The following is a 23,602-nucleotide window of genomic DNA, read 5'->3' as shown; positions in this document are numbered from 1 at the left end:
TCTCTTCTATTTTTAGGTTGATACAGTAAAGCGCCTCCTAATTAAGAAATTGCCCCCAGTTCTTGCCATTCAGTTAAAACGATTCGACTATGACTGGGAAAGGGAATGTGCAATCAAGTTCAATGATTACTTTGAATTTCCACGGGAATTGGACATGGAACCTTACACAGTGGCGGGTGTTGCAAAACTGGAAGGGGATGATGTAAACCCTGAAAATCAGTTAATACAACAGAATGAACAGTCAGAAAATGAGCCAACTGGAAGCACGAAATACAGACTGGTGGGTGTACTTGTACACAGTGGTCAAGCAAGTGGGGGACACTATTATTCTTACATCATCCAGAGGAATGGTGGAGATGGTGAGAAAAATCGCTGGTATAAATTTGATGATGGAGATGTGACAGAATGTAAAATGGATGATGATGAAGAAATGAAAAACCAGTGTTTTGGTGGAGAGTACATGGGTGAAGTGTTTGATCATATGATGAAGCGTATGTCTTATAGGCGCCAGAAAAGGTGGTGGAATGCCTACATTCTTTTTTATGAACGTATGGACACAATAGATAAGGACAATGAATTAATCAAATATATTTCAGAGTTGGTTGTTACCACAAAACCTCACCAGATTAAAATGCCATCAGCCATTGAAAGAAGTGTACGGAAGCAGAATGTGCAATTCATGCATAACCGTATGCAATACAGTTTGGAATATTTCCAGTTTGTAAAAAAACTTCTGACATGTAACAGTGTCTACTTAAACCCTCCTCCAGGTAAGTTCCTGCAATTTAGCTTGGATGCTACATTTCTTTGATTTAAGCAGTTCTAACTAAATTTCGTTTTCATTTTTATGTAGTAAATAAATTTGAGGATTTATATATCACATTGAATTATTTTTATCAGAAAGATTTAAATCATTGCTTTTTTTGTGACTTTGTGTTTATACTCCATGAAAGTCTGGTCTCTCATTCTAGTATAGATATGACCCTTGTTTTTTGAAGGGTATGTATGTAAATCTCAGCTTCTGTCAGACATGTTAATACTTCAAGTTCATACTAGCATTTGATTCTGTTCACATTTGTCATTTCAAAGAAATTTATCAAAAATTTAAAGTACAGTAGTATATGACATTAAAAAAAATCATACCCCAGACCTTATTTTCAAGTAGTTTACAATCTTGAAGAATCCTAGCTAAATGAAAAGAATCTCATCATCAGGAAGTTGGCACCGTTTCAGTTGTGTTTTGTTCAGCATTTTGAGCACCATTTGAATATCTTCTACTTAAAATATGAAATACTTGTGAGTTAAATTGTTTGAGATTCTCTCCAGCATTGATACAAATCATGAAAATGATACTGGAAAAGATTGAAGTGCTTTTTTTTTTAATTATATCAATTTGGTTATGCCATCATTGCATATGGATATCATAATATGAATGAATGCTTTTGGATATCATTACATTTTGGAGATGAATTATCAGAAAGAGGTACGGTTTGTGTTAACCAGCATTACCTTGTCCCATCTGATAAATGAGCAATTCTCTCTTTGTATCCTTTTGTCCCTGGGTACTACAATCTATGACTGGCCATAATAAAAATCCTCAGTCTTATTTGAGGAAGTAGTCGTCTTCTTTATGTAATACAGGTAATCATTTTTAAATTTCTATTTTGCTTAGCATACACATTTATAAATTATTTCTCATCTAACAATTATGAGATATGAGAAGTTTTAAGTATTTTTGTGGGTTTTTTTTTTTTTAAGTAAATTAAGATTCAAATATTAGGTTTGTTGTACAAGGTCACCAAGCTCTAGGCAGGGTCAAAACTTAAAACTAGTTAATAACTTCTGGGGCCCAAATAATAATTATTTGGGCAGCACTAGATCAGGAGATTCAATTTATTCATGAGCAGATCTAATGTACTTTTCTTCATTGTCCTACATAAATAAACCAAATAATTGTTATATTATCAAATGATAAATCATTATATTACATTACATGTTATATTTGGTTAATTCATTTAAAAATTATTGAAAAGACCCCAGATTCTCAAATAGTTGCTTTTACTTTTAAATTCCATTACTTATCCAGAATCAATGGACTTAACTACATATTTTATGGGTGATAATTTGATGAAAATGATCTTTTGTTTGATTTTTTTTTTCTATGTGATTTTTATTCATAGGGCAAGATCATCTGTTGCCTGAAGCAGAAGAAATTACTATGATTAGTATTCAGCTTGCTGCTAGATTCCTTTTCACCACAGGATTTCACACAAAAAAAATAGTCCGTGGCCCTGCCAGTGACTGGTATACTGCTTTAAATTTTCCTACTGTCATAATAAATAATTTGGTTTCTTTTGTATACTATACTAATCTCTTCTGATCATGAAAATCTTAATACAGTTATGAATCATTCAGTTTTTCCAAAGTCCTTGTACAGAAGAATAGCAATGGTAAAAGAAAAGTTATATTCAAATATTGAGGTTTATAAACTATCTGCAATAATACAGAAGTGAGGGATACATTGTTGACATTTTCCTACAGAATTCATTTTAACTTTGAAACCATTCACATTCTGTATATTCATTATAATTTTATGTCATTTGGTTTAGGGGAAAAGTGAAATGAAAATGAAAAATTTCATTTAGGTTCAAACTATTTTTAAAATTAAGTCAATATACGAAGGAAAAGTATATTAAACTTTCTAATTCTAATAGAGCAGGAGTGTGTGTGTCTGTGTTTTGGTCCAGTCATGTGTGATTCTTCATGACTCCATTTGGGGTTTTCTTGGCAGAGACACTGAAGTGATTTAATATTTCCTTCTCCAGCTTGTTTTACAGATGAGGAAAATGGGGTAAACAGGGTTAAGTGACTTGTTGCTTGGGGTACACAGCTAGTTAAGTGTCTGAGGCCAGATTTGAACTCAGGAAAATGAGTCTTTCTGATTCTAGTACTCTATCCATTGTACTACCTATCTATCCAGATGACCAGAAGGCATCCTTATCAGTTTGAAGTTGGGGTATTATTTTTGTAGTCATTATAGCTAGAAAGGATCTCCTGTATCTTTCTGTGAATCTACCCTAATGATTTTTAGTTGTCATATTGATAAATTTACAGTAGCATCAATCAATATAAAGTAATTGTCATGACAATAAACTACCTCGGGAATTTCTAATGGGGACAGGTTTGTTGTTTTTTTTTAAATTCAGTAACACATTTACATAAATTAAAAATGGAAGGATATTGAAGTTCTATTTTATTTGGTTGAACTGCAAAATGTCACTTATCTTTAAAAAATCAATGGATTAGCTTCCCTTTTTGTGATTGCTGATTACATGCTGTCTTTTTTATATTTCAGGTATGATGCATTGTGTATTCTTCTCCGCCACAGCAAGAATGTACGCTTTTGGTTTGCACATAATGTCCTCTTTAATGTTTCAAATCGTTTTTCTGAGTACCTTCTGGAATGCCCCAGTGCAGAAGTGAGGGGTGCATTTGCAAAACTTATAGTATTTATTGCACATTTTTCATTGCAAGATGGCCCATGTCCTTCACCTTTTGCTTCACCTGGACCTTCTAGTCAGGTAATTATATATCTTTCTTTTAAATGACTACTTCACTCAGCCAATTTGGGGAATTGATTGGAAATTAAAAAGAAGACACAAAAAGTTCCTTAAGGAACTCAATCTAATGGGAGGAGACAGTATTCAAATAAATATGTACAAAAAGCAAACTATATGCAGAATAGATGGGAAGTAATTAAGAGAGGGAAAGCACTAGAATTAAGACGGATTAGGGAAGCCTTGTTAGAGAAGGTGGAGTTTTAATTGTGACTTGAAGCCATGGAGATCACTAGTCAGTGAAGAAGCAGTGGGGTTTTTGTAAGAGAAAACAGGAGAGGTGAAAAAGCAATAGAAATTTCAGAATTCTTGCACATGGTCATTTGTGGATGATAGCAGGTGCCAGAAGTGTGACCGACCATCTTTGTGTGCAGCTAAGGGTGGGGTGGAGGATGAATAGTCTTTGGAATTTAGTGGTTAGACTTCATGTTTTTAGATTCCCTTTTACATACTCCACACTCTACCTATACCTGTTTACTTGTTCTTACCTTTCCTTTGTGTCTATATTTTGTACACACATGTGTGTATTTATTTATGTATTACCTTTGCCCAGAATAAATGTCATTGACATTTCTTCATGTGGAAATCATTATCTTTTCTCAACACCCACTTCTGGTACTACTACTTTAATGCAGAATCCTAAGGGTGGCAATACACCCCTTCTCAAATAGTCAGATTCACATCATTATTATCCTAGGTTATAAACACTGCAGAGGTGGTTGTCAAATATGTTTATTTCTTTAACACTTAGCACTTAATAAGTATTTAATGTTTATTGATTTGTTCTTGAATTACCTGAAAATTAAACCACCTCTTGTCAAGGGTAGTTAAAATAAAAGGGCATTCTTAAATTTGGCTTTTTAAAAACAATCCAACTGAAATTTGGTTTTTCTACCCAAGAGAGCCACTGAATCATAATTCTTTATAATAAGTTCTTACCTGATTTTAGTTTCCAGTTTGACTTTGAATCAAGACTCCATGTGCCACAATCTACTGGTAAACTATTGATTCCCTCTAGTAGTTGGTGCTCTGTCTCCTTACATGACTGTGCAATTACAGGGATGTGATGAAATGTTGGAGACATGAAATTGCATAATGAAATTTATAAATTGCAGAGCAGGTACACTTTGCCATTGATAAAATTGAGTTTCCTATACCAATGAAATCAAACTCCAGGCCTACATTTGGGAAGACTCAAGTTCAAATCTAGCCTAAAACATTTAGCAGCTGTATAACCCTGGATAAGTCACTTCACCACCCTTTGCCTCAGTTTCCTCATCTATATAATAATAGCACCATTCCCCATGTTGTTGTGAGGATAAAATGAGACAATTTTTGTAATGTGTTTAGCATGCTTAGCCCACAGTAGATGCTATGTCATTATTAGCTGTTAGCTTTTTGTTTGTCCTTTAATAATATATAAGCTCCATAATGATCAAGGCTAGTTTTCTTTTTTTACTGTCACTAATGCCTAAGCCTATACCTAACATGTAGTAAACAGAATTGAAATTCTCGTTTCGGCATTTAATTAACTGTGTGTGTCACTTGAGAAAATGAAATTTACATGTATTGAAGGAATAATCCTTAATAGTTACTTATTGAGATAAGATCATTCTTGTGAGGAAAATACTTTGTAAACCTTAAATGACTATAAAACTGTAAGGCATTAGTATTATCACTGCATTGAGATTTTAAAGTCTTTGAAGACAGACTTTAAAGACGAGGTTTAGATTTTTTTTTTTTTCTTTGAGGAATTTTTCACTTTTAGTTTGTAATTTAAATGAAGATCTCTGGAAAAGAAGACGACTTGTGTTAAAGATCAGTTTTCTTACCACACTGCTTATAATAAATTAACTGTTAAATTCATCCTCCACTAAATATATATATTCCCTCCCATTTTTATATAAAAAGAAAGGAAAAATCAACTTCTCTTTTCAGAACAAAATAACTTTGGGATTCATTTTTTGCTAATATTACATTTTATTTCTAGTATATCTTGATTCTAACCTTATTTTACAGCTGATCATCTTTTTTTAAACAGGCATATGATAATTTAAGCTTGAGTGATCACTTGTTGAGAGCAGTACTAAATCTTCTCAGAAGGGAAGTTTCAGAGCACGGGCGTCATTTGCAGCAGTATTTCAATCTGTTTGTAATGTATGCTAATCTAGGTAAGACTTTGAAGTGTACTTCAGAACTTGAAATCTTATTCAGTTAAACAAAAACTGAAAAAGTTGTTTCAAAATTGAACTTGATTACAGTGTTATTCAACAACTGGCATGAAAATTTAGTTTTACCAAAAAAAAAAGTCCATATCATTCTTTGTAATAAAATATTTAACTATTGTAAAGATTTTTGAAGTTGCATGCTTCCTTAAAGTTTAAAGTGAAAATTTACATATCAAACAGCTTTTACACACCTAAAATAAGGTATCTCATTCATCTCCATGCAATTATACATGGGGAAGCATTATCTCAGGAGGGCCTGTCTCTGACAAGGTCTGACTTTGTGAACATGGGCAAGACACCTAACTTCTTAATGCCCTCTGCAGCTCTCAACATTTATAAATTGCAGAGCAGGTACACTTGCCATTGATAGAATTGAGTTTCCTATACCAATGAAATTATTTTTGGTCAATGAGAATGAGTTTAACATTGTTTAATTGGAAGAAAATTTTACATTACCTGGAGACCTGATTTTAAAATACAGACGTGCAAACAGTGTTGAATAATGCAGATATTGGGGAGGGGTTCCCCATTTTAAAAAAGTATTTGAAATTAACAAACATGTATATTTGCAATTGAGATCTGAAATTTTAAATTCCTGTTTATCCATTACTTTGTTGCTATAAAGAGTTTTAATACTTGAAAGAAGCAACTCTTAACTAAACCCTGACCCCAGTCACTTTTTTATTTCATGTCTCCATCAGATATATGTAAAAAATTATTACAGTATCACTTTACACTAATTCAGATACGGTTTCTAATTCTTGTTGTTCTGTGGTTGCACATATTGTCTTCTACCATATTGCAAAGTTCTTCAGTGTTTATGGTGCTTAGACCAACACTGCTTACTCCATAAAATATATGTTGAAGAAAATGTTCCATTTTCCCATTTTTTAATTTATAATTTAATTAATTTATATTTGTACTTATAAAAATGATAGGTTGTTAAATTTTTTGTTGATCTGACTGGACCACTTTTTGGTCTCCCAAAGTATTCCTTGGTGTAAGTTAAAATTTTTTTGCTATGTTTAGTTTGACATATAAAATATATTTACCATTCAAAAAATGTGTTCATTAACACAAACATTAAAACAGAGTACTAAGTTAGGTTCCAGAAAATAAAAAATATTGATAAAACATGTTCCCTACCTTCAAAAAACTTATAGCTTAGAAAGCAAGTAGGATACAAATACAGATAACTATAACGTATATTTCTATGAGTGTATTAGACACTTGCAAAATAAAGTACTATGTAAGACCTGAAGGGAGAAAGATTGTTGTTGGGGAATGAAATGTGTCAGTCAAGGTTCCACATCAGGTAAATACCCTTCCTTTTGACTTTAAATAATGGTAGGAATTCATCAGATAGAAGAAGGATGGCAGAATTACTTTCCAGTCACATAGAGCATAAGCAAAGACACTGAAATAAGAAAGCATAAGACATGTTTGGGAGACCAAAAGTGGTCCAGTAGGATCAACAAAAAAAATTTAAGCACCTTTATGCCAGGGACTGTACTAAATACTAAGAATACAAAGAAAGGCAAAAAAATTGTTCTCACACCCAGAGAGCTCATGGTCTAATGGGAGTAACAACACACAATTATGTATAACCTAAAGAGACAGAAAATAATTGGAAGATGATTTCAAAGAAAGGCACTGGTACTAAGGGATATTGGAAAAGGCTTCTTGCAGAAAGTGGGATCTTAGCAAAGACTTGAAGGAAGCCAGAAGTTAGCTAAGGAAAGAAAGAATTCCAAACATGGAGTGTAGGTAGTAAAAATGCAGTCAGGAAGTATATTACCTTATGCAAGAGGGTCTACAATAGCATTGGATCACAATATTGTGGAGGGGAGTAACATATAAGATTAGAAAAATAAGAAAGGGCCACGACGTTGAACACCAAATAGAAGATTGTTGATCCTGATGGTGAGAGGGAGCCACTGAAGTTTATTGAATTACAAAGTTGAAGTAACATGATCAGACCTGCACTTGCACATGAGGAAAATCATGTTGACAGTTGAATGAAAGATGAATTATACAGTAGGGAGAGATTTGAGGAACAGTAGACCCATCAGCAGGGTATATAGTCTTAGTCTTAAGTTTGAGGTAATAAGGCCCTAGATAACAGCTTCATTAGAGGAGACAAGGGAGCCCATAAGAAAAGAGATGTCACAAAATTACAATTGATAAGACTGCAACTGATTGAATATGGAAACTGAGAGAGGATAGAGGATGATACCTAAGATGGGGCAAAAGCCATCTCTTGTTTGAAAACTGAAATTAAATGGAGGCGGGGGGTGGTCCAAAAGCTCTGTATATGTTGTTTACCAATTCAACTGCCTAAGGCAGGTGGAGAGAGCAAAATAGGTAACCTAATCAGAGCAAATATTGCAGGGGCCACCAGTGAGGAAGAAAAATGTTTCATGAGATTTGGCTAATACATCACTGCCTTCTCCAGGTTCTAGGTCTATAATATGGCCATATCTCTGTCCTGAAATGGACAAGCAAATGATTGTAATTTGCCAATTGGAGAGACTGCTAATCGCATAGGATCATGTCATTCCATTCTATCACAATTCCATGCTCCAATTGATGTCATGAGCTTTTATTAAGCAGAATTAGTTTAATGCCTTTCAGAATGTGGCATTATATACCCTTTCCCATGTTACTTTGTCCTTAAACTATTCCTGTCAGAGTATCACATAGATTATCCTATTCAGCAGACAGTATATGATGTTTATAATGAATGTTATTCATTATATTATTGTATTATAATTATATATTGCAGAAGGTGGGATCTTAGCAAAGATTAAGCAAGAAAAGCAATTGTAAATATAATTATAATAATGTATATTAATGTATTAACATTCATACACCCTCCAAAAATCAAAGGGAACATCATCAAAATTCTTCTGTTGGTCTTAGTTCTATTCTTTCCAGTTTTTTGTCCAATCTTATAACTTATAACCAGTCAATGTAGATACAGATGTTATCCACCCTATGTCTCTAGGCTCTCTCAAAGACTAGTCTTATGTCCTGCAACTCAATGCACACTGGGAAGATTTAACAAGATTCCCATTTCCTCTAGGTATCCCCCATTTCTATATAAATAGTTACAGCTACCAATTATAAATGCCTCCCTCTTATTGGGCAGAACCATTGAACTTGGTAACCAGCATTCCTCAGATCTAAATCCTTATAGTAGCTTCCCACTAAAACAGTGGAAAAAGCAAGATGTTAGATTTTGAACAGGAAGTCTCAGTTTCTAGAAGAGTCCCAACTGAAGGTTACTTTTCAGGGATTTGGGCAAGTATTATCTAATTTTCATACTCTCTCTCCATCTTGTTAGAGGAATAATATTTTATCACCAGCTGATGATAGACAGTTCTGGACAAAAGAAAATAGTATGACCTTGTGTTTTTGCTTCAGTAGGAAGGAAGGCTTAGTATCAGGTGTATAATTAACTGCTTTTCAAAAGGTTTAAAGTGAGTAATCACTTTGAGAGCTTATGGTTCCAACAGCATAACAGTCATTAGATTCGACCATCTCTGGGTACCTAACAAAGATTCTACTGAGAATAATCCTTGTGAACAGAAACTCCTTAAAATAAAAGATCCCACATGGGATCACGAAAAATCCGCCAGAAAAGACTGCTGAGTAGCCTACTTTAGATCTTCTGTGGCTGTTGTCTATTTGGAAGCCTACCAAAAAAGGGAAACTTGAAGTTAACTCAGTAAATGTGGGGACATCAGGATATACGTGTATAATGTGGATTCCTCCAAAACTGAGGGTCTGATAAACCTCTGAATTTCCTTTTATTTTGTGGGAAAGAGTGAATCAGCAACCGTATTCCAGATCATGATCAGAACCATTTGGGTTTTCCCCATCCACTACATCCTCCATATTTGAGTGACCCTTAATGTTCTGTGGAACGGTTTTACATCCCTTGTGCTGCATAGGCCATTGTTCCATCTACAACTTGAGCACCATGGTCTTGTCTGACCCAGTAAGTTATATTATCCATATATTATATGCTTCATGTAGTGTATTGGAATACTTCAGTGCTCTCAGAAAGAGAAGCTTCTACTCACCAGATTGTGACTGTATAGCTAAGAGTTCAGATATCCCTGAGTAGGGATGGTGAAAGTAGACTGTACTTCCTCCTGGGTGAAAGTGAACTGCTCTCAATAAGTCACAGCCACAAAAATAGAGGAAAGAAGAAAATTATCAGCAAGGTAATAACCTTCATATGACTTAACCTAGGACCTAGGCTTACCTGGTCTACTATATTACAAGGTCAGGAAGAGTTGTAGCAGTGGTTGTGACAACTTGATTCAGCTCCCTGTAGTTGCTATGAGTTACCAGTTGCCATCTGCCTTTCTCAGATACACCACAGGGTGTAGTAAGCATAGTGAAGTACTCTGACCTCATCCATTTTCTCCCCTAAGGAGGAAATAAATTTCAATACTCCCAGGGCCCCTAATGGTGTTTGTTACTAACCACATATGGTTTGAGCAATTCCATTTAGCCTGAACCATAATAACATGTAAAGGTTGCCAGAAAGGACTGCCACAGGTATTGACTACTTAGAGCTTATTTCTAATTCCACAGTACGCTGCTCTGATTCACTACCAACAATTGTGACCCATACAAAGGGTGTTCTACCTCACTAAAGATTCTTATTCTTTAACGTTCTGCTTCTCTGAAATAAATATTAAATGGTGAGGTAATTGTGGGGGAGTAGTTCATTGGAGAAGTCCTCTATTATGATAACGGCCTGACTTCCAATGTCTACTTGGCCATTTGTGCCACTCCTACCTCCTTTCCAGTCTTCTATGATTTGGGTATATGATCTTTACTCCCCCCATTTTCTTACAATTAGAATGAGCCTTTTTGTCTCAGCAGTGGCCTAAGGGGACATTTCCAAAATCTGGAAACAAGAGACTTAGTTCAAAACTGCTTTATTAGATAGGGCTTTAAGGGATATTTTGATGTAAGGCAGAAAGGCCCTGTGTGTAACTTTGTCACCTCGATAGGAAACTGTCTCCTTATTGACCCCATGTGTCAAGAGCCCCATCCAAATGAAGAGAAAGTATAATCAATTACCAAGCCAGGTGTGAGGGCCTTTTCCTATTTAGTGACAGCTGTATTTATCTAGATAACCACAGTTGTCTCAATCTCCCACACAAATTACCAGTTGAACTGTTCATATCAGTTAAGAACTACAATGAGGTGCTCCTACTCCTCTGCCCTGGCACCATTTGGATGAAATTCTTCTCAGAAAAAAAAAAAAAAAAAAAGATGTAATTATCCCAAATAGGTTAGTCATAAGTCATGTGGGGTTTAGGGTTACAATAAAAAACCAAACTATAAAAGCCATCTATTTTAGGAATTTTACCCTCTCTCTTACAGTCCCCTTAGGGGAACTAGTACAATAGAATCTCATCTAAGCTGCCTGAAAAAGGTCAGAGAGCAGTCCTTAGTGAGATCTCTGAAAGATTTAATTAGCTTTGCAAAAGTAAGTTTTCTATAAGCTCTCCAAGCCATTGAAGCTGCTTCAAAGAGGATATCTAATTGACTCCATAATACTATAGCCAAAACACCTATTGTTCCAGTGATTAATATAGTCACTTAAACTTAATTTAGATGCTCCCCATTTCTACTCCCATTCTCTTTCTTTTCTCTCCCAGTTTCAGCTTTTATTTACCTCACAGGATTTCTATTGGGTATCCACTAAGGTGATATCTTCTTTAGAGGAATAACTTAGTATGTTTGAAGAGGCTAAGGAATGGACCTGGGCATCTAGGTTTTGCAGTAAAATAAAGTACCAAGTATAGAGTCAGGAAGGCTCATGTTCCTGAGTTCAAATCTGGCCTCAGAAACTTACTAGCTATGGGACCCTAGGAAAACTACTTAACCCTGTTTGCCTCAGTTTTCTTATCCAGAGAAGGCAATGGCAAACCACTCGAATAGTTTTGCCACAAAAACCCCAGGTGAGGTTGTGAAGAGATGGATATGATTGAAACGACTAAACAACAATAAAGAAATTGACCTAGATCATAAAAATTACAGCCAAGTCCTTTTAAGTAACTATTTTTCTTATACTCAAGTTTATCCCTCCTGATTCTCTCAATTCATCTTTTATGTGTTTTCTTCTTATTCTATAGGTATGGCAGAAAAAACACAGCTTTTGAAACTGAATGTGCCTGCCACATTTATGCTTGTTGCTCTGGATGAAGGACCAGGTCCGCCCATCAAATATCAGTATGCCGAGCTAGGCAAATTATATACTGTAGTGTCACAGCTGATCCGCTGTTGCAATGTATCATCCCGGATGCAGTCTTCAATCAATGGTAAATTGCAACATTCTTAAACATCATTTTAAATACTTTAATTATTATAGTAGTGCTAGTTTCCTTAGTAACCATTCAGTAAGTAAATGCTTCAAAAGACTTGTGATTTCTTTATTGTGACTATTCCCACCACAAATTCAGATTGAGACTATTTGGTACCTCAACAGACAATTTCATGAATTATCATCACACAAAAGTAGTCAGTAGATATATCTCAATAAAAATGGCTTGGAGACCCTCTACTATTGTAGATTATGTTCAAAAAGTAGGGTCAGAAAGCATACTTTGGTATATTTGTAGGTTGTTTTGTTTTGCTTTGCTTTTTCTTAGATTTGAAACTTTTAAAAGGATTGAAAAGAGCTCTTCATTTTTCTGAAGTTGACAGTTTGATTACCAGGTGGTTGGTTTAGGAATTGAACTGAAATAATTTTATTTATCAACAATGCTTCAGGTTGGCACTTAGATTATTACTAAATAAAATAAATTTAAATACATGAAATACATTTTATAAATATTGGTTTTGGTTGATCTGAATAATGAGTGATGTTACTTTTCCATAATCCTGGCAGTCTCACCAAGCAAATCTTTTAACTTGTGTCCCACCTTAACTGTGTTCTAGTTTCCAAGGTACAGCCAAAAATAATTATTCATATCCTTAGAAAGGAGCCATATCAACTCAACAATTTTAATAAATATTGCCTTTCCTACATTAGGGATAAGCACTGAGATAGTGATTTAAGTTCTGCTTTTTTTTTTTTTTTTTTCCTGAAGTGGCTTAAGTTTATTGATAGCTTTGTTGTTCTGTCACCATGAAGAAAATGGTCAGTTTTTCATCCGTTAACAACTCTATTCTAGGTAATCCCCCTCTTTCCAACCCCTATGGTGATCCTAATTTATCTCAACCTATAATGGCACTTCAGCAGAATGTGGCAGATATTTTGTTTGTGAGAACAAGTTATGTGAAGAAAATTATTGAAGACTGCAGTAACTCAGAAGAAACCATCAAATTGCTTCGTTTTTGCTGTTGGGAGAATCCTCAGTTCTCTTCTACAGTCCTCAGTGAACTACTTTGGCAGGTTAAAGAAAATAAAACTTTTATATATACATTTACACACACACACATACACATGCACGCACGCACACACACACATACACATGTATCATCTAATTGATTATACTGTTTGTTAAGCTGAAAAAATCACATCGTCTTATTTTGTTTTAAGGTTGCCTATTCATATACCTATGAACTCCGACCTTATTTGGATCTCCTTTTACAAATCTTATTAATTGAGGATTCCTGGCAGACACACAGGTTTGTTCTTATCTTTCTCTCTGCCATTGATAGTAATAAAACTCCAGTTTTCAAAAAAGGCATGACCCAAATAATTTTCTGTTAGTGAACAAATTTCCAATTTTTGCCTTAAAATTTTTTCTCGAATGTTAAAAATGTTTAATGATAAGAATCTAGGGAACAGGGATAGTGAAGAATCAGAAAAGGCATCAAGATACATTAAGAATACCATGAAATTTTGTCAGTGTTACATTATATCAGTCTTGAATTTAGTCATTTCATTACCCACATAATAAATTACCTTAAAAAATATCACCTTGGTATATGAATAACTAGTTGTTTGGTTCTGTAAGTTGTTATAGTGGAGTATACAAAGTATTTCTCTTGATCATAAATTTCTAAATTCTTCTTCATGGACTTAAAAATTTTGAGTTGATACTGAACAGGTGTCAATCTGAAATTGGCATTTGCAGTAAAATTTAGGATTCTGAGAGGTATTTATAAAGAATCCTACAATCAATCATGTAGCACACTGAAGAATTTTCCCAATTCTTCCATGTTCCATTTTCTTTTCATAGGAATCTACTATGTTGCAAAATATGAATCCATTAATAATATATTTATTGTGATATTTTATGATATTGTATAATATTTAATTTATTTTAGAAGATAGTTTTGAGTATAATAGGATTAGCCTCTTGATAATCCAACAGAAAAAGCTGAAGTTTTTAAAGAAAACTTCACTTTTTTATCAAATTTGATTAGTCCTTCTGAAAATTAAATGCAGAAAAATAAGACAGATGAACACTACATAATTATAATGAACAGACTTGGCTCTGGTGAAAAGTTAGAAAATGCCTCCTTCATTATAAGGATGGGAGCCTATGCATGTGAAAACACTGCATGTTCTGTCAGAGTTAGACCAAGTGTTGGTTACTTTGGTTACACTACTTCTCTTTCTTTTTTTAAAAAAAAAAAAAAGTCTTTGTTTAAAGGAGTGGGCTTTAGGGGTAAAATAAAGGGAGAGATATAATTGGAAACAAATATAACAGGATCACTCAAAATAAGATTTTTAGAAAATTAAATGTTGAAAGATTTTATTTTATTATCAATGTTTTGAAAGTCATCCATTGATATTAAGTATTAGCCATTTTAAAAATTATGCTAATAAGTGCCTGGTGATTATGTGCATAATCAGGGGCAAAATTGTATTAAAATTTTTATAGTAAATATCACAAAGAATATCAACAAAGCACCCAATGGTAAGCTATTTACTAAATGCTTTTATATTCTTACAAGCTACTGATACTTGGAATATTTTTCTTACTGTATTAAAACTCTTAGCCATGTATGTATTTATAATAAGATTGTTAAGTATGTAAGTACACTTCCAGATTATATTTACTTTCTTTGACAAATTATTTTTAATGACTAAAATAAGAAAATGTATGCTATCTTTTCAGTGACAGTGATAAATATGTGCTTGCCTGAATTCAAGACATTTATGTTTATGAGCCTTATAATTTCAAAAAGGTCATATTATTAGAATGTGATGATAGCATAAATAAAATACATTGTTGCTGTAAAAGAAATTAAGAATTCTAAACAAAATATACTCCTTTGGTAGAATGTTGAACTGAACTGAAAAGTTAATCATTGACAGATAGGCCATGGTTTTGGTTTGAATGCAGAAGTGCATTCTTTTGCACCTTTGTTCATTCTGCTGATGGATCAGTATATATAAACCTAATTATCTTCTAATTTTAAAACTAAGTAGAACCTATCTGGTTTATTGACATGGATTTATTTGGCAACCTACTTTTGAACACCTGAATATAAAATCTTAACACTGTGCTTTTGGATACTACTAAAAGAAATAACAACCCCTATAGTTCAATTTAGGTGATGTACATATATTTATACCATAAGTGCATGTGAACACATGTTTAATAAGTACAGTGTCAATGTAGTGGTAGGGATGTTATGAACAAATTTATGCCATGTCAGAGGGGAAAAAAAAAAGATTTGTTTTTGAAATTAAGGTATTAAGTTGAAGTAAGAATATTAGTCATATGAAAAAGGCAAGATGTTCTAATACAGATTACATTTTGCACAGTGGAGCACAAGTTCTTAAATACCAGAGAATGGTTTGGTGAAAATGTTATTTGTGCTACATATAGCATAATATAGGGCAGGATAAATTGAGATGTGCAGGTCAAAGTCAAGAAAATAAAAAAAAGTGTAGTTAGGATTTAGTAGAGACGTGATAAAAACCAGCTTTAATTTATTAATTTAATATCTTTGTATGCTCGTTTTGGTCTGACATCAATGTCAGTCCTCTCTACAGCAGTGCAGATCACATGTCCATGATCATGTCATCCTATTTTATTTATGTTGGATCTCTTCCATGTCATCGCATAAATTCTCCCTGCATTTTTTACATCAAGTGCTGGAGAACTTCTTTAGGTCTTTTTACAGTTCTTTAGATGCATCAATGACAAAACAATGTGAATGTAAAGAGCTTAAAAAAAAAAAAAATAGTAAATTGGAGGTTGTAGAATTATAAATGTCTAAGCTTAATGAAGAAGAAAAGATGAGAATGTACATCCCCTCCCTTCTTTGCCAAGTTAGGAGGGAAAGCGAAAATTATATGTGCTATCAGCTTCAGTAGTTAATTTTGCTGAAAAATTTTTGCTGTTTTTCCCTGCTCTCTAGAAGCTCTAGACAACTTAGAGAAAAATATTTACAAATAGGACTAGGTGTGAGAAACGATAAAATGCTCTGAGTAGGAGATGGAGTATAATGTATGAGGAACATCAAGGAAGCTTATTTTGTTTATTTACATAAGGGACAGATCACTGGGGTAGTCAAGGTGGAAGGCATACATTCCAAAATGAAGGTAAATATAAAAACAAAACATGTCAAATAAGTAACTTAGGCCAGGGGTAAGTGCATCTCTTGGACTGTCTCTCTTTTTTTGGTCTTTTAAACTCTACTTATATGATCAATCCATCTCCTTTTCTGAATGATACTTTATCCTGCTCTCTGCAAACAAATCATTGTAAGTATGTTCCATTCCACCAGCAAAGTAATTTGGATACCTCTTTAAATTTTTTCATGCATTTGATTGATATGTTTATTTGTTTTATGAGTTTGAGACTTGTATTCTTGTTTGTTTCTTTTCAGAATTCATAATGCACTTAAAGGAATACCAGATGATCGGGATGGGCTGTTTGATACAATTCAGCGCTCTAAAAATCATTATCAGAAAAGAGCTTATCAGTGTATAAAATGTATGGTAGCTCTCTTTAGTAATTGTCCTGTAGCCTACCAAATCTTACAGGTGAGAACTTTCTACTGTTCTCAGTATTCGTGGCTCCTAGCTTCTGAATATGTTGTTTGGCTTTTTGGTTTGGGGTGTTTTTTTTTGTGGTATTTTTGTTTGTTTGTTTTTTTGGTTTAATCAACTCAGTCACAACTGGAAAAATGCTAAGAAATCAGTCCTTTATGTGATTAGGTTGAATTTGAAGCTTCTGTTGTTCACCACTGACTTTCAAAATGGTCTTAAGATTGTAAAGAAAGATGACGTTGACTGAAACACAATTCATTTACTGTTCCTGGTTTTCTTATATATACAAGTTGATTGGTGAAAATTAGGCATGATATGTATCATTTGAAGAAAAGTCATGAAGGGAATGAATCCATTCTTGCTGTGTTTAATTTGTTTGCCCTTTTTGTAGGGTTGGTCTGGACGAAATAATATACACACACATACACACACACACACACACACACACACACACACACACACACAGAATACCTCATGTTAATCAGTTAATCAGGCATTTGAAATAGTCAAAACATTTTTTTTTCTCTTATACATTTTAAAGCAATAAAGTTGATTTTTCTAAGAACATCTGCATTTGGAAAATTTAGGAAGTCACGGTTCAACCCATTCTCTTTATCAGAGATAAAAATATAGAGGCAACCTTGGCATTGTGGAAAAAATGGTTGATGAAAATGAAAAGAAGTAGAAAAATCATTACATTTATTTTTAGTAGATTTTAAGTAGTCAAAAATGAAGTCTAACTAATTTTCTACATAAGTAAGTATAAAACTATTAAATACTTAGGGAAGAAAGAAAGTTTTGATAAAAATGTTACTTGCCCTTATAAAGATTGCTTTCTAGTACTTAACAGTTAATTTTTTTTTATATACCAAACTTTTCTTCATTTATAATGAAGCTTAAATTCTGAATCGATTAAATTCCTAAAACCTTATGGTGCTACTATTTAGATAATCATTGGAAAAAAAGGCTCCTATAGTCTTTTAAATATGTAATATATCATTTAAAAGATTTTATTTTCATTTCAAAGAATTGTTTTTCATAATATGTGTCTGATGTATTTTGAAGAGTAATGGAGATCTGAAAAGAAAGTGGACCTGGGCAGTGGAGTGGCTTGGAGATGAACTTGAGCGGCGACCATATACTGGCAATCCTCAGTATACATACAACAACTGGTCTCCTCCAGTCCAGAGCAATGAAACATCAAATGGTTACTTTTTGGAGAGATCACATAGTGCTCGGATGACCCTTGCAAAAGCTTGCGAACTCTGTCCAGAGGAGGTAAAAAAGGTTAAAATTGCATTTTTCAACAAATAGAAGGAGGGGTGGGGGAGTTGGAGGGGAGAATCAAGAATTTTTTGTCATACTATGAAACAAATTTGTGAGAAATTGAGTTTTTAAATGTACTTCATATGTGCCTTTCTTACACAAAAACTACTAGAATTCCTAGAAAATAAAAATCATTATCTATTTTAGACTTTAAGTAGTTCTACTGTAACTTAGCATACATGTTACCAAAAAGCACTCTGCTATGCAGAATCAAGGTAAAAAAAAAAATTATAATAATAATTAAAAAAAAAAACAGACCTTATGGAGGAAATGGGGCTAGGAATACAAAACTCAAAAATGTTAGCAATGATGGATTTAAAAAAAAAAAAAGATGGTAACCCAGTAAAACCATCAGTCACAGTTTTTATACATTTTAAATGATTAAGAAAGGTAAAAATACTACAACAAATTGGTCTCATGTTTGACCTTGAGCTTCTTCTGGACCCGCTCTGAGCAAATTGAGCAGACAGGTGAGCAATAAACTCAGTACCACCAGGAGGCCATATCAGAAAAGAGTAGGGGTGAAGGAGTGAAGGAGACCACCCCTTCTCCTTCACTCACAAGTTCTTATTCCCCAGAAGATACACAATAAATATGATACTTGATCACAATAAATATGATCTTGACAAAAATGTTTGTGGAAATAGGAAACAAGGATTAATTACATTAAGCTCAAAATGTTCCCTACTATATCAATTGTGTTGGAACACATTTCTGTTTTCAAAGCATTTTATAACAGAACTAACTCTAGTCAAAAATTAAGCTTAACCATGAAGTAAAAAATTTGAATTTGCCTAGAAAATCAAATTCTACTTTTTTTTAAATGTGTGCACCTAGGAACCAGATGACCAAGATGCCCCAGACGAACATGAATCATCTCCACCAGAAGATGCCCCATTATATCCCCATTCACCTGGATCTCAGTATCAGCAGGTAAATAAGAATTTGCTTTTGCTTTTTTCTCAAAAACCATCAAGTGTTCATTTCCAGAATGACTATATCTGTTCTAATTCTGTTGATATACGGTGTGACTGTAAGGTTATGAGACTGGTTTTCTTGTGTGACTTTTGGAAGCAGAGGAAGAATGAGAATGACAGGGACATTTTTCAGCTCACAGCCAGCAGTGATTTCCAGGTTGGCCAGTTAGTCTTGTGCCTAGTGGCTGTGAATAAAAGTGTATGTTGTTTCATGTCAACATATAATAAAGAAGTAACTGTTACTCAGAGCAAAGAATATCCCTTGTTTTGTGATGTGCAAATGAAATATTTTGCACTGCTAAAAGGAACAATATAGGGATGAAGGAATTGTCAAAAGCAAAGGGCATAGGTCTTCATGAAATATATTTAAATGTTCTTGGTGCATGAAGGAGTTATCCAGCCATGATTATCGTTTGGAGGTTACTTGTTCAGATAGATTGTAAGAATTATAATGTATTTAAAGGTCAAATAAACAAATGGACTCATTCTGATATGGAAGCATGGACATAAAAGAGCTTCAATGAAGATTTCATAGTAAAGCTTGATTTGATGAACAAAAACAACATAGTAGATATTTCTTCTGATCTATTAAGGGAGAACAAATGTAATTTTATTGCTATATGGATCTCCCTGCTGAAGAAACTTTCTGCTAATGCAAGTTCACATTCAGGCCTTTTCTGGACCTTGTAGTCTTAGTCTATGATATGCTGAGAAGTTAAGTAACCAGCCTCAGCCTCATACAGATAGTCTATCAGAGGCAATATTTGAACTCAGGGCTTTCTGGCTTCAAGGCTTGCTATCTGTCCACTGTGTCACATTGGGAAGCTTGACAGAAATGTACTGAGGAAGACAATAATTAGTGATAAAATTTATGATCAGAGCAATAAAAAATAAAAATCTACATAGAAAATATCCACATCTATGAGACCTTAAAAGAGAGTATATATATATAAATTTTAAATTGAAAACAAATGGATTCCACGTTGTCAAGTTTCTTAATCTATACTTTAAAGGTTCGGTTCATTTCCAGATTCTGGAATTATCTCTATACTGAGCAAAAGGATCTAAAAGCTGTAGTTCAGACAGACAGTATTGTTTCTTATTGCACTTTGACTACAAGTCTCTCAAGGGAAACACCAATAGATTTCATCCCCTCCTTATAGCCATTAACTAATTCTGACTTTCCCCAAAGCTAATACAAATCACTTTCCTGGATCTAGAACCACAGAGACTTTTAGGTCTAAAAGGCATCCTGGGAGTTCATCTAGTCTAATCCCTTCATTTTACAAATTACAAAGTTGAAACTTAAATTAAATGACTACTTCTAATCACATATTCTCATAGTAAAGCAAGCAAGCCTTGAATTCAGGTAAGCCGACTCCCCCATATATGCTTTGTACATATTGTACCATATTATAGTGTCTTCTTTATCACTACTTGAATAGAATTTGTAAATAAGCTTGAATTTTGGTTATACTCCTCCTCCCTGCCAAAAAGAAAACCAGCAACAACCACCAAAAACTTCCAAAACTCCAGGCTCCACAATCATCTTATTTCTCCTCATTTATTACATAGTCTGTTCACCTTTTAAAAGACAATTAAAATACCTCTTTTTTGGATGAGTGAATCAATTATTTCCAAATTATACTGATTAATGGGGAAACAATGTTAGAACACATTAGAGATTACTTTTATTATCTGACAGTCTTAACCATTGCTTGTTATAATTGATATTTTCTGAGTAATTCATTTAAAACTTATATAGTATAAGTACAACAAATTACTCACTATGCTTGCTTTAACAAAATCATATTCTCATGTTTTTAAAGTTAGGGTCTGTAATCTCTCGTAAGCAGATAGTTTATGATTTTATACCTATGAGACTTGAAAATATATTGTGAATTAAATCTCTTAAGCCTAATTAATTTTATTAGAATTTTAATTTGACTCTTCCTAAATTTAGTGGATTTCAAAGAAATCAGGATTTTTCTTTTCCCTAATTTGAAATCATTTTATACATCTTTCATCTGTTAACTTAATTTCTTCTCCCATCCAACCCTGTTTTCTTTCATCTTGCACTCTTTCCTGATGCTCTAAGCAGAGCAATTGATGAGGGATGTCAGAGTCTTAAATGCTTTGGCCTTTCCTGTAATTATAAAGCCACATTTTATCACAGACTCACAGATCAATCCATTATGCATATAAGATTTTTTTCCTCATAGCAAGAATTCATTTTCCTGCTTCGTACGTACGATTCTTATCTTCCTAACATTACAGTAATAGTTTAATGATGCTAAGATGATCATTACTGTAGATCATTTCTTTTTATAGTATTTATTACAACTTTGTTGTATTATACTTTCCTTGGCTTTTTTTTTTTTTTTTTTTGCATGAACTAGCTCAGTAGACTTGAGTATTTGGATTCACTATGACTTTGTGGTTTCATTCTTTTTTACTTTAAGCATAAGTATAAGCCTAAAAGGTGAGTTGTAGAGCTTAGATGAAAGATATTCTCATTGAGATATCATAAAATGTTTACAATTTTAAATGTTTTGAAATTTGTTTTAATGTGTAAAAGTTCAATATGCATATCTCTTTTTCTCTAGAATAACCATGTGCATGGACAGCCATATACAGGCCCAGCAGCACATCACATGAACAACCCTCAGAGAACTGGCCAACGAGCACAAGAAAATTATGAAGGCAATGAAGAAGTTTCCCCACCTCAAACAAAAGATTAGTGAAATGCACATAACTAACTGGTTCCATCAAGACTGTGCACCCAGGCCTTACAGTCCAACCTTTTTCTGTGTCTGGCTAATATTTAAAACTAGGGAAAAAAAAAAAAACTATTCCTAATCAACATGGAGTGGAGAGTCTATTCACTGTCTTATCTGCAGAAAATTGCTGTCAATATATAACCCGCCTGCAGTGGAAAGTGTATAGTGTTTTGTAATAAATGGCCTGATGCTAATGTGTAAATGGCAAAGGTGTATATAGTATATTAATGTTTGACTGTTAATTCTTAAGCAAGAAACTTTTTTTTTGTCTTGAAACTCACAGATCTACGAAAACAGAAAAAAAAAAATTTCTTGATCTATCCGCTGCACTCTGCAACTGATGTTGCCTGCCTCATGGCAGTTGGATCAACTCCTTTACAGAAAAAAAACAAAAAAAAAAAAAGAAAAGAAAAAAAAGAGCCCATACATGTCAGCCACACCAATAGTTTCATGTTAATTCTTTGCCACTGGAGTCGATTTTACTATGAGCAACGTAATGGCTGGTAACCTTTTAATTATTTGGTTGATGTGGAAAATTGGTGATGTAACATTGTTTCTAGATCTCTTTTTCATTGCCTTTTTCATTCTGGTATTAGGTTAATCACTTTGAAGCTATAGTTATGCTGTAACATTTAGCATGGCTTCACACCAAGTTAGTGTAGCCAATGAGGAAAAAAATACCATAATGACAGCAGTTGTCCCAAAGAGACAGCTGGATTGCTCAGAACTTTTCTTCTTACACCTAGAATATAAAAATATTAAAATGGGGGGGGGGGAGAAGAAATGTGACAAACAGGTGGTTTTCAGTTGCACATAAGTTCCTCACATCTAATGTTTAACAGTTTATCTCTGGGTGGGATAAAGAACACTTAGGTTTCAGTAATAGGAATTTAAGAGATTTAAAACAAATATGCAAAAATTTGCTATGCCAGGATGCCTGGAGCATAATAGACTGTATTTGGTGTGCTTGTTTTGTTTCTTTGTTAGAGCTTAATAGATAAATCTTCTAACACTTTCCTTTTGCTGGATCCCAGTGAAGTGGAAGTCAAAATCACACAGTACTTGGGAGTACCACTACACCAAGTTAACTTGCTGGTTTTCTGCTCATTCACAATTCTACTTGAAAACAAGAATTGTCTTAGCTCTTTTTCCATTATAAAAGAAATCTTAAACGTTAGAAGCGGGGTTTGATTATAAAAGAAACTACTGGTTAGTCAAATACAATTCTGAGGTATCGCGATTCCAGAATAAACTATTTGTTTAAAGATTCCAAGAAACTCATCAGTAAATACTGTATTTAACAGAGAATTGGTAACTTGAATGTGTGTAATTTTTTTTTTTTTTTTGGAACTTGTCTAAGAACCAAATACCCCTGCAAAACAGATACAGCCCACCCTATACTATTTAAATATTTTGCTGTTTTATTTTATAGAAATTATTTTGCTGAATTCACAAATAGAATTTGATTTAAGAAGAACTTTTTGTCCTGTGGTGTGTGTTTTGGGTTGGGTTTTTTTTGGCGTTTTTTTTGTTGTTGTTGTTGTTTTTTTGTTTTTGAAGGACTGCACATTAAAATTGAATTCTGTGCATGGCATGCCAAAGCATGACACTGAATTCAGGAATTTCAGTCACAGTAAGATTTTGTGCACAGAAAAAAATTGGCCTTTTAACTAAGGATAAAAGA

At 33.6% G+C, this 23,602-nt stretch overlaps 1 protein-coding gene and 1 long non-coding RNA gene across 6 annotated transcripts in view; one reads left to right on the top strand and one right to left on the bottom strand.

Moving 5' to 3' along the window:
• LOC116422347 overlaps positions 1-10,477 on the bottom strand; it is a 31,162-nt gene extending 20,685 nt beyond the window's left edge. For both annotated transcript variants that reach the window (XR_004232943.1, XR_004232944.1), the window contains exon 1: positions 10,119-10,477. This is a non-coding gene — a long non-coding RNA (uncharacterized LOC116422347). The remainder of the gene's footprint in view (positions 1-10,118) is intronic.
• Positions 1-23,305, top strand: part of USP9X (ubiquitin specific peptidase 9 X-linked) — a 247,134-nt gene extending 223,829 nt beyond the window's left edge. For 2 of the 4 annotated variants that reach the window (XM_031959411.1, XM_031959409.1), the window contains exons 35-45: positions 17-770; positions 2,181-2,304; positions 3,356-3,581; positions 5,659-5,788; positions 12,010-12,195; positions 13,051-13,271; positions 13,419-13,507; positions 16,673-16,829; positions 17,901-18,122; positions 18,999-19,094; positions 21,745-23,305. In XM_031959411.1, the coding sequence (XP_031815271.1) occupies positions 17-770; positions 2,181-2,304; positions 3,356-3,581; positions 5,659-5,788; positions 12,010-12,195; positions 13,051-13,271; positions 13,419-13,507; positions 16,673-16,829; positions 17,901-18,122; positions 18,999-19,094; positions 21,745-21,879 (2,340 nt within the window). In that variant the 3' untranslated portion in view covers positions 21,880-23,305. The remainder of the gene's footprint in view (positions 1-16; positions 771-2,180; positions 2,305-3,355; positions 3,582-5,658; positions 5,789-12,009; positions 12,196-13,050; positions 13,272-13,418; positions 13,508-16,672; positions 16,830-17,900; positions 18,123-18,998; positions 19,095-21,744) is intronic. The other 2 variants (XM_031959412.1, XM_031959410.1) reach the window with 1 other exon arrangement.
• The last annotated feature ends 297 nt before the right edge of the window (positions 23,306-23,602 follow it).

This window comes from Sarcophilus harrisii, chromosome 3, assembly GCF_902635505.1.
Source record: "Sarcophilus harrisii chromosome 3, mSarHar1.11, whole genome shotgun sequence".
Classification (NCBI taxonomy): domain Eukaryota; kingdom Metazoa; phylum Chordata; class Mammalia; order Dasyuromorphia; family Dasyuridae; genus Sarcophilus; species Sarcophilus harrisii.
The sequence above is the reverse complement of the archived record's forward strand: the minus strand, read 5'-3'. Positions and strand labels throughout refer to the sequence as shown.